Genomic DNA, 12,217 nt, shown 5'->3' on the forward strand with positions numbered 1-12,217 from the left:
CTGCTGTGAGGTCCTTCTCCCACAGTTACCCTTCTGCCTCCTCCTTCCTGATGCTTAGCAAAGGGATTCCTACACCAACTGGTCAAAGTTCACTTCTTTCTTCCTGCTACATTTCAGGTTTTTTCCTACCTGCCATTTCTACAGTGGCCTTAATCCACCCCCACCTAACAGGAGCTTCTCCCTGCCCCACATTAACACAGACTAGTGAGAGTTTCTCAGGACACAGACAACTGCAGATGTCTAGAAGGAGCATACAAACCAAGTGTGCTTTCTAAAGCTCTGATTCACTAACAAAAAACACAGACCAGAGTAGGCACAAGTGGCAAGCTTCCTTACACCAGCTCCCTCACAAACCAGCCTGTCTCCATCCACAAGAGAGCCTTGCTTTGCTCACTTTCTCTACCACCTGGAAGCAGGCACTGCTCACATGAAGCAATGTAACCACAGCCCAGGGTACCACACTGTATAAGCAGGATCAGTGTTTTCAAGCAAACCCCTTAGATACTGCACGAGTTTCAGGTGCATGTTTTAAAAGCAGTGATTTTACTCGCAGAGGTAATAAATCCAGTCAGTACAAAACCTCTGAGTTCTGGCATTATTTCAATTTGATGTACTTTCATGTTCCCACATTCCCAGAATTTGATGTGCCACTGGTTGTCATCTTTAGGTTTACTCGTTACAGTATGGGGGCAGGCCCATACATTTCAGGTCCCTTCACACTCAGGACAGTATCACCAAATCTAAAGATTTTACATTGGCTTCACAGTTTTCAAGCTTTTCTTCACAATCATGAAAGAGAATTGGTTTTTACAATACAGACTCAGGTTCTTCTGCACAATCCTGCCACAAGCAGTAGATTTAATTAAATTCAGCAGCCACAAAAGTGCAGAACATACAGGTCCCTCCATGACATCTTTGAGATTCATTGCACAATTATGTATAGCTGGAAGTCTTCTCTGAAACTCTTAAAATGCAAATATTCTTACCATCCAATTTTAGTATCTTCAGTATGGAAAATGGTTGCTGAATTCAACTTGACTTCCTTTTGTAAGAATGTTATATCAATACCTCTTTGTTCTGTATGTTTTCTTTAATATATTGGTTGAATGTTGCCTCCTGCTGGGTTCTCTCTACCCTTCTGAACAAATTTTGTCCATCAGAATTTTTCTGACCCTTAAACATAAGGAGCTGATAAGAGTTTAGCTTCAGAAACACAGAATGGCACCACGGACCGTGCATTCTGGCAATGACCATGTGTTTCACACAAATACTGCATACTCTGCTCAAGACTGAAGCCCGGGTAGCAATAAGGCACGTCAGCAACTGCTAATGCCATGGGTTAGTATCTGTAACTTTAGGATTTCACATGTTCTTGGAAAGAACAGCTGAGGCTCTGTGCTAGCACACAGCACTCCTTGGTGCTCCAGGCTGCCATCCAGGCAGCGTTCTGAACATGCCTGAACCACAGCATTTGGCTTCACAAGAGCTGACCGTGCACTTGGGAAGACTTTAGCATCTGTCTTGTGTCTTTCAGGCTTCAGGAAAACAAAAAGAGTGACTTTTTTACTTGAGTACAGTCCTTTCAATGGCAACACATTTCTGCCAAGAGAATTCAACTGCAACTAGGCAAGCTTGCTGAACGCTATGTTATTGAGTACTGCAGAAAACAGGTTCCACACATTTAACAATGGGAAATTCATACAAGATTCACTGCCAGTACAGATGTCGGTCAATACTTGAACACCAACCTGTGTCTAAATCTTTGAAACTAGAGTTAAAAGCACACTTAGAAGCTGTAAACCACCGTTACGAGGCAGGGGTTATTACTTGGGGCAGTACATTACTGCCTGCCCTCTCCAGAGAAATGAGGGCTGTGGATTTTACCTTTTGCAGTGCTGGATGCAGATGCTGGTCGGGAGGACCTCTTGCGCTGTCCGTTCTCTACAGTTTCCTGTGGAGCGGCAGAATCCTCTGTTCTTGAATTTCTTCTACTTGGAGTTTTAGACTTTTCACAATTCTCTTTTGTCTCATTACTAATAAAGTGGGACAAAATATTTCTGATGAAGTGTAAGAAGGATTATGTTTTTCTATGCAACTCAGACAAGCTGGAGGATGGACCGACACAGGTACCAGTTCCGGACTATTAGCACTGAAGATATGAAATGCTAGAGATACCAGAAGTTTTATCAGATGCAGAATGACCTGAGTAAGCCAGAGTATAGTCCGTTTCTATTAAAAATTATCAGAGGATACAGAATTGAGAAGTCCTCAAAGAGAATATTTTCAACATTAGAAGACCAAGAAATTAGATGCATTATAAATTGTCTGCTCTGTTTTCCACAGGTGCCACCATTACTGAAGTCTAGGAAAAGCAAACAAGTTACATTAGAGACTGCTATGATATGGGAACACAGAGTTGAAATTGCAGATGAACATAAGGAGGCATTATGAACTCTTCAGTGAGTATGCCAGCTTTTGCTTTTACAAGACTCACTCCATTGATCTTCAATATTAAAAAGTTTAAGGCTTATTTTAAACTTTCTTAAAGCTTTTAAGCTTGACATTAAAACGTTTTCATAACAGAAAGCTTTTTCTGCTATATCAAATAATTTTAGGTAGTGTGGAAATCCACGTTTCCTGTCCCTGAGACAACAGATAGAGTTCTACACTTTGTAATCAACTCTTTACCCTGTGAATTCCTCCTGAGGTTTGGGTGTTTTCTCCTTAATGCATTAATGCCAGACAATTTCTGACGACTAAGTGGTTTCTGAAGATTACACTAAACTTATCTCCTGTGCATTCAAAGGTAAGTAATTAATCAAGTAAATCACTGCCGCTACTGGAAAAGGAGAAACACAACTCATTTCATGCCCTTTGGGTGATACTTGCGAGATGTCAAGAAAGGCTACCTTAATCAGAGAACTGACTGAAAACACACAGAGCAGACCTGTGCGTTCCAGAGGCTCCACTACACTGCCACTGCTTCAGAGGAAGACCTATTCTGAGAGGAAAACCTAACTACAAACACTTGTAGTTTTAACTACTTAAAACACAGTTTGTCAATGAGACAAACATTCTCAAGCAAAGAAACACACAGCAGAGGAGAATATTGAAGCACATGGACTGTCTCAGATACAAAACAAATAGACAGGATCATAGGCAATCTATAAACTGAATCTCCCAAACAGGTCACAAACTGCTGTTCTGGTCAGTAATGTGGGCAGCTGAAATAGCAGCCACCTACTTCAGAGGATACTTGAAGATAAGCAAACAGGCATCAATAGATGAAGTTCAGTTACTACAGATAATTTTTACAGATCTAGTGACTAATCCATAGCTTGGATTGTCTCACAGGAACCAACACATTACTTCTTTCATAGGAGGAAATCACGTTGGCCCAAGTAAAAATATTCCCAGTGCTTTCTAGGTTGCAAGTTCCTCTAAGGTTTGTACCAAACGGTGCTGAACTCCAGGAGCTCAAAGCTGGCCACTGTATCAGCCATCACTAGATTCTTATTTTGCCTGAAAACCTCCCTTCTTTTCTGATCTTGCTCAGAAAAGCATCAGCCCAGAAAAATGCAGTCAGAAATGCACTCATGGTCATTTGATGTGCTGAGGAGTGTGGAGAAGGGTCATGCAAGGGTGCTTCCTTTGGAGAATCTGCTCATCTGCTCAGTGTCACACCATCAGCTTTTCAGAGAAACTACACCCTAAAGAAAACCTGTACTGACATTTCAGTTCATCTTTGATACAAGTAGAAAGATCCCAATCGATGTGATGGTAAATACAGTTAAATATTCAATGTGGAGTCACTTCTGATCTGAGGAAATGTACTGTGCTCCCTCCCTTACAAAAGATGACACTGCCTTCCTTCCTGATGAATCAAATGAGTTAACTGCACCTCTTGCCCTGGCTTAGGGCATCACTCCACTGATGGGGGAGCATCAAAAACTTAGCCATTCATGCCTACATTGTTATCCAAAAACCTTATAAAGGTTCATTGTTACAGCTGCCTACACTGAGTTTAAGAGTCTGGTGGGTTTAGAATCTAACAGAAACAGACCTTGGAAACCACATTTTCTTCTGGTAGAAAACAATCTTTTGAAATTTGGTTTTTTAATTACTGAGTGTCTTAACTGGGACACGATGAAGTTTCTACCTGACTTTCCTATCAGGTTTTGGCAAAGGGTCAACAGGCAAACAGAAGAAATCTGGAGAAAAAACAGTCACAAGGGCAGAAAACCCCCAAACTTTAGAAAAGCTTAAGTGCAGAAAACAAAACTTCCCATGAGAACTAAGCTGCAGGCTTTGGGGGTTTTAGTTTTGATTTGTTTTCAGAAAATAGCAAACAGTAGAATCATCAAGACCCTTCCAGGACATGAAACGGGGCTGAAGAGATAAGAGGAAACACTGCCCAAAGCATGAAGACAGAGTTGGGAAACATTACCTTACATTCTGCATTTCAGCAATGTTTTGAAACACAGTTGAGCCCAATTTCTTAGCAGGACAGAAAGGGTATGGACAAGAAAATGAAAAGCAGTAGCAGAAGGTGTGCAGCCGAAGCAAAGAGAAAGGGACTTCCTCCCATGAAAGCTACATCTATTCTGCATCTACACAAACTATCTCCTTACCTTTGACCAGCAACTACCGGAGCATTTGTTTCAAGTTCTACAAGAGAAAAAGATAATTTTAAAATCCACTGTCAAGGCACAACCATCTCACATTACTCTCATTATGCTTTAGCTCTGAAGAATAATCTTCTCTCATCTATTGTTTCTCGCAAAGCAAACTAACACATCAAACAAGTACCAGGTCAGCCAAGCGCTCTTTCTGCTTATGGCCTGCACCAGCTAAGCCAGAGGAAAATTAAAAGGAACCCTGCAGAAGAAAATTACGGAGAAACTTCCTGACAAGAGCTACAGTCCTCTCCCTTTTTTAGTTCCCATTTTAGACAGTTTATCACTTCTAAGACATCTAGGGCTTATTCTTTTTAAACCTTAAAAAATACTAATGCGGATCTATTATGCACGTTAAATTTTACTTTAACCCAACCACCTCTTACAGCAAGATCTTCTAATGCAAAAGGAGGCAATCTTCTGAAGCCCAATTATACTTCTGCTGAATTGGAAAATCTCTCAGGAGATGATGTAGATTTCTCATCCTTTTACTGTCCCATCTTTTCATTCTCCTCATACCCGCCAGACCCTTTGTTGAGAGGGATTACCTATACCTAAACACAGCACCTCTTGTGAGAAACTGCCTTAGGGATTCATCACAGTGTAAGGTATTAACTCATGTTCATTTGTCAGGGTGCCTACAGCAACTCCATCTCACCCTTAAACACCCTCGAACCTCTGGGGACACTGCTTCACAGAACTGTGGCTTTGCCTTCAGGATCAATTTAGTACTTAAAGTCTGCTAGAGTGTAGACACGGAATACAGGTATAAAAAAAAGGGTAAGAAAACAGATAGTATCTGTCCTCTTCTGGTAAACACCCCTTACAATACGCACGGTTGGAACTTCAGGCTCTTCAGTGTAAGTCTATATAGCACTGCCTGAGAAAAACAAGTCTCTTGGTAACAAAAGAAATACAGACCAAGCAACATAAGGAAAGAGTTACTTTTCTCCTACCCAAAATTTGAACAGGGAGAATATCCAACAGCAAAAGACACAACCCCCAAATTGTGAAGCATGTTAGTGACCATTAAACACGCATTAAACCAAGTGCAGTTTCAGTTACAAACACAGTTTAGTTCACCTATATGCCGCTTTTCCAAAGTAAGATTTACCTGTTCTTTGAACAGTACTTTCTGATGTTGGAACTGAACTTTTTTTCTGTGTTAAAGGTTGAGAGGATGCTAGAACAAAAGTGGAGGGGAAAAAGCATTATTTTCAAAGGGAGTCACAAGCATTTTCTATTGTGCAATCGGGCTGCTTTTACAGAACACTGCATCTTCCAGCTTACTGCAACACTTTCATTTACAGATGCAATATTGCTCACCTATGCTCTATTCTCCCCCCACCACGCACATCTCCTCAGCTTAAAAAGAAAACTTCGGCAGAGTTATCCCAAGTTTTCTCAATCTAGGAAAAGTGATGAAATTAAATATCATAGATCTCTTTTCTAATGGCAACAGTTTTTCACCAGACTGAGAAATTAAAGGAAGTCCTAGAAATTAAAAGAGTTTAGTCTCTCTTAGATTAATGCTCATTTCAACAGAAGTTCTGGGGGGAAAAAAGCTGCTGTGTTAATGAATCAATGCCCTCAACTCTTTCAATTGCAAGGGTGCAAAATATGCTCCAGAGGCTCCCTTGAAGTCCTTTGGCAACAAGATGATGCAGCTTAACATGTCTTAAATTGCCAAGTTAAAACATAAGATGGAAAATCAGTTCTTGTCAGGCTACTGTTTCCTGGTCTCCTCTTGTTTGTGATAATGAACTTAGAACACGAAGACAGAAAGTTAAACATTCCTGTTTAAATGAAGAATATCCACCTCCATCTTTCTCCTAACAAATCAGAATTCCTTCTGTGAAGCTTAAAGGAAACACTTCCGTTTTCTACTGGCACACAGCTATCACATACATCTAACAGCCACAGGCAAGTCATGTTCAAGCTGAAGTTCTCAGCTGTGCTGACTTCTGTGGATTTTACTGTCCTGGGTTCAGCAGTGGCAGCCATTTTTCTCCTTCTTAGTAGCTGGTGCAGTTCTGTGTTTTCAACTTTAGCCTGAGAACAACACTGATAAACACCAATGTTTTCAGTTGTTGCTAAGTAATGCTTACTCTGATCAAGGACTTTTCAGTCTTATGCTCTGCCAAGGGAGGAGGGGAAGATGGGAGGAAGCAGACAGGACACCTGACCCAAACTAGCCAAAGGGGTATTCCATACCACAGCACGTCATGCACAGTCTATAAACTGGGGGGAGTCATCTGGAAGGCCCAGATCGCTGTTTGGGTCGGGCTGGCAATCGGTCGGCAGGTGGTGAGCAATCTTATTCTCTCCCCTTGTTATTTCCTTTATCATTATTATTGATAGTAGTTTTGTATGATACCTTAGTTATTGGACTGTTCTTATCTCAACCCGTGGGATTTACATTCTTTCCATTCTCCTCCCCATTCCTCCGGGAGTGAGAGAAGGAAGAAGGGGGCGGAGTGAGCAAGTGCTTCCGTGGTTCTGGGTTACAAACTGGGCTTAAACCACGACACTCAGAAACAAGAAAGTAGTTGTCAGCCTTGGCTACGGGGTCTAATTTTTATTATGTTCATGGAGAAAAGCACCTAGGAAGTTTACAGAAGCAACCCTACATTTACACAGGGCAGCACCGGACTTACCTGCATTCTGCAGCAGTTCCTGATGCGCTCCTGCTTTTTCCTCCACCACAGCAGCCCCGGTTTGCTCAGCCGGTGCAGCACCGTGGTTACTGCCATTAGTGCTTGGTGCTGCGGGTGCGAGGTCTGGGGCTGCAGGAGTGGTTACAACCGGTGGTACACTGGTAGGAGGAGTGCTTGTTGATGTGCTCGGAGACGTGGAGGCAGGAGCAGCAGCTGTGGTGCTGCAACCCGAACTGCCAGGCCCAGAAGTGCTCTGTTTTAGAAGACTGGGTGCTGGCGGTGTCACAGTTTTATTATCTAGTTCTGCTGGTGACTGCTCTGTTCCCAAACTGTTTGGGACCAATGTTTCTAGTCCCTGACCTTCTGCTTCACCATCCAAAGCATACTGCTCTTCCCCTTTCTCAAGGGAGCCAGTGACTTTCTTGCAAGCTTTAGTCAACAAGAGCTGGCCAATCTTGTCTACTTTTCCCTTCCCCTTACTTGATGAAACAGGACTGCGTCTGTTCCCAGATCCCGGACTACTTGTCAAAAGAGGTGAAACAACAGGTCCTGACTGCGTTGCTGTAACAGAGCACTGGTCACTCGACCCACCACTTTGAGAAGAAGTCTCCTCTGGGCTGAAGTCTTTGCCTGGCTGAGAAGGGAGATTTGAGGGAGCACTGGAAGAAGTTGTAGCAGGAGAAGGCAGCTGAACAGGAGGTGCCAAGGGATTAAGAACCAGTGGCCTGCTGGTGGGAATGGTAGAAACAGGACTGCTGGATGATGTGCTGGGAGGAGCGGGTGCGGAGGAGAACTTTATATTCTGTGGTATATGCAAAGGCCCAACAACAGCGACCGACTGAGGCATCAGACTAGAGTTTGAAGTCATGGGGGCTGCTGGAATTGTACTTGACTGAGAGCCCTTCATAACCTGAATTATTGATGACGAGTTTATAAACACGGGTGTAATAAACTGTGGCCGGGCATTCGACTGAACTGACTGCCCCTCAGACACCATGACTTTGTTCCCTACATTGGGCATTGTGACAACAGTTGACACCAATGCAGACTGCAAGTGAGATGGCAATGGTGCTGATGTATTAGCAGCAGATGTAATAGGGTTTGAAGTTACAAAAACTGTTATCTGGTTGGGAGGCAAAGGACCTGAAATAGAAGAAGAGCTGACAGGCCTCTGCATTACTGGAGGAACACTCTGTGGAACGCTTGAGTTTATTTCTCCCAGTTCCTGGTGCCCTGGTGTTGAACAGGGCTCATTATTTTGAGGCAAGCTAAGTGAATTAGATGGCTCTTTACTTGAGGATGAATCTTGCAGTGGAGGAATGACAGCTATCTTCTTTAGCTCCTCACTAGTGGTAACTATCGGTGCCATTTCAAGACCAGTCAGCCCTGGAGGCTTAATGGTTACGTTAGGAGCTCCAGAATTATCAAGAAGTTGACTTAAGGAAGTTGGTGCCTCCCTCATAGCTGGAGACACCATGGGTTTACTTTCCTCCATGACTGTAACCTTACTGGAGTCCAAAGCTTGCCCATCTTTTTTTGGCTGCTCTTCTGGAACCAACATTTTCATTTCTGGAGTAGGGATACCTTTTAGTTCAATACTGGGCTGGTCTTTGTTACCTTGGACACCTTGAGCACTCTGACACTCGTTATCTTGAGGCACACTAAGGCTTTCTTTGTTGTCTTCGGGAATGCCTGTCACAGGAGGTACAGAAACTGCAGGATTCGGGTTACTTAGCATGTTGTTGTTTTGGAAGCTTGAAGTCACAGGTGTTGGCAAAGAAGAGGGACCAGCCATCATATTTCTTTGTAATTCCATGTTCTGCAAGAGAGATGGATTCTGCGGAGTTGTCAATGATAATTTAGCTGCTTTTGAATTCTGCCTGCCAGGACTTGGGGTAGTTTTCCTACTGGATCCAGGACTGGATCTTCGACTATTGCTTGGACTTGCTCTCTTTGTTCCTCCAGTGTTGGTTTGTTTTCCTGAATTAATGACCACACTTTCCAACTTGTGCGACTGTGGAGAAGCAAAACTAGACTGATTGTTAATGGTGAGATTTGATGGGGCTTGTCCAATGGCCTTTAAAGTAGTGGGATTAAGACCCTGCTGATCAAATCCTCTATTGAGATTAGGTCTGGGAGGTAAAGGAATATTAATCTGGGGAGGGAACAGACCAGCTATAGAAGCATTGAGTCTCTCTGGAGACAAGCTGATTTCTGATGGTTCTGTGCTAGGTGGACGGTTATTAGGAGTCTGAGGATAGTATGGCCTTGGGCTTGCTCTGTTTGGGGTTTTAGGCCTTGCAGTTTGTGATGGGGTGGCAACATTTGGAAAATGGTGTGTAAGAGCACTAGACAGAGAATTTGACTGCTGCTGGGGACTTGTACCTTGGGCAGTCGAAAGCGGGGAGGGTCCAGTTTTGGGTCCTGTCATCATTAACTGGTTTTGTGAAACTACTAAATGAGATGTCAGGTTATTCTGAGCTGCTGACGCTGGGGGGCCTTCAGCTCCACCTCCTTCTGGAAGGGAGGAAACTGATGAAACCTCTCCAAGGGGTGAGCTGGAAGGATTCTGGACATTATCTTGATAAACCATTTTTCTTGCATTATTTCCCAGAGGAGGATTGCCCGGCAAGGAAATTCTTTGTTTATCAGGAGATGGAGGCACTGACCCAGGACCCTGGAGGTTAACCATTACTGGCATGTTACCACCCTGCTGCATTGGCATTCGCTGAGTATCTGGATTCAGAGGCCCTCTAGGTGGGTGAACTCCTTGTGGTACAGGAAGCCTGACTGATTTGGGATCCTGCTGCATCATAAGCATCATCATCATCTGCTGCTGCTGCTGTGGTGTTTGTGGTGGTGCCTGGGCTTGCTGTGGTGGTGGCTGTGGCTGCTGCTGGGGCTGTGGTTGCGGCTGCTGCGCGTGTGGCATGAGTTGAGGTGGCATCTGCTGAAGTGGTCTTTGTTCCACTGGCTGAGATGGATAACCTAAGACAACAAGATGATGCATTCATTAAAACCAACGAAAGACCAGAGAAAGCATAATTTCTGTAACAAACAAGATCAGATAGGAAGTATAGCCAGGAGCCTGTTTGTCTTATGTGAGAGCCACATCAATGAAACAGTCTTTACAAATAAGTACAAGGACTGCTGAATTCTCGGTATTTTTACTTAGTGTATGAATGACTTGTATGACATGCAATTGGAGATCTCTTAGTGTATCATACCAGCTACTATTACTCCAGATTCATGCCAGCTGAAGTCCCTGCAATTGTCCATGGGCTTGCTTTCTCCCACAGTTGCAGAGTTGGACTTTCACTAATATTCCTCAAAACAATCTTAAAGAGTTTGACAGGCACTGTTGGACATAGCCTGGCATACATGCGACAGGTCTGACATTTTCTAGTGTACCAAGTAGAATCTGCCACGTATTACTTGGCTAAAAACAGTGCTAAGAACCACCCATGTGGCTTATAACACAAATTCCTTTGCAGACTTTGGATTTAATTCTCCCTATGTGCAAAGCATAATTCCAACTGCAACCTCTACTTCATAATTCTTGGAAATCAGCTATTTGGTTAATACTTTTTAAAGCATCAGTTTGTGCTACAGCTAGAAATACACATTTTTTTATCAATTATACTATTGCTGAATAACTGCAGTATTCAGTATGATACCTACAGGACGATACATGAGACTGTGGACACCTATTCATTTTGAGTTAATTCAAAGAAAACATTTTAACAAATGGTACCAATCAGTTACTAGGAGGGAAAAAAGCTTTGGGCTTGATTGTGTGATGACAAGAACTAGACCTGTCACAAGGATGAGTTGAAAGCTCTCCTGCAGTTATTACATGCAGATAATCCACACAAAAATCCAGCTACCTGGTGGCCTACTTGCAAAATCCGGAAGCTTGGGGCCCGAGTTATCTAAACTCATTCCTTGATCTCCAGACATTGATGACTGATCGCTCTCCTCCAGGCCAGCTGGACGCGGTTCTGAAGAACTGAAAGAAAAATAACTGTAATTAAGATCCAGCCTCGTGGCAGTGTTCGACCTCTGCTGCCAGAACTCAAGGAATTAATTCCTTGCACTTTTCACAGACCTGCAAGTAGCTCGCTGCAATGCACCACTGCCTCTGGTGTAAAAGGTCAGACTTGACCACAGAGCTCAGGTCTGCTGATAGTCACTTCTGTGCCTTAAATACACTCGAAGAAGAAACAAGTTACCTGGTGCTCCACTGATCTTAAACTTTTCTTTCCCTTTGTTTCTACCCTGAATACGAGTTTTATAACTAAGAGAATGCCAATGGATATTCCAAATAATATAGATATGTATATTCAAACTAAATTGATTTCCCTCTAATACTGCTGGGACATCTGTATAGGTAAGTAAATATCATGGGTAAAAGCACAGAAATGTATTTCAATGGTAGCAACACTTCTTCCAGTATCGTACACAGAAGTGAGAAGCTCAGGGTTATCAGAGACCTCCATAAACCTCACAGCAAAATGCACCGATGAATCGGACATTATGTCACCCACCAGAGCACAAACTTTTGTGGGATACTGAGGCTCTGCAAGTGATCCTGGAATCACAGAATGGTTTGGGTTGGAAGGGACCTTAAAGCTCATCCAGTTCCAACCCCCCGCCACAGGCAGGGACACCTTCCACTAGAGCAGCTTGCTTCAAGCCCCTGTGTCCTACCTGGCCTTGAACAATGCCAGGGATGCGGCGGCCACAGCTTCTCTGGGCACCCTGTGCCAGCGCCTCAGCACCCTCACAGAGAAAAACTTCCGCTTAAAATCTTATTCCCCCTTGTCCTCTCACTATATTCCTGTGTAAAAAGCCTCTCTCTAGATTTCCTGTAGACACTTTAGG

The 12,217-nt window shown here is 43.3% G+C and overlaps 1 protein-coding gene across 4 annotated transcripts in view; it reads right to left on the bottom strand.

Moving 5' to 3' along the window:
• Window positions 1–12,217, bottom strand: part of NCOA6 (nuclear receptor coactivator 6) — a 42,766-nt gene that overhangs the window by 1,687 nt on the left and 28,862 nt on the right. Inside the window, exons 11-15 of one of the 4 annotated variants that reach the window (XM_065691970.1) lie at window positions 11,221–11,342; window positions 7,334–10,321; window positions 5,791–5,859; window positions 4,632–4,668; window positions 1,885–2,033 (exon numbers count right to left, since the gene is read on the bottom strand). In XM_065691970.1, the coding sequence (XP_065548042.1) occupies window positions 1,885–2,033; window positions 4,632–4,668; window positions 5,791–5,859; window positions 7,334–10,321; window positions 11,221–11,342 (3,365 nt within the window). The other 3 variants (XM_065691972.1, XM_065691971.1, XM_065691973.1) reach the window with 3 other exon arrangements.

This window comes from Lathamus discolor, chromosome 11, assembly GCF_037157495.1.
Source record: "Lathamus discolor isolate bLatDis1 chromosome 11, bLatDis1.hap1, whole genome shotgun sequence".
Lineage (NCBI taxonomy): Eukaryota > Metazoa > Chordata > Aves > Psittaciformes > Psittacidae > Lathamus > Lathamus discolor.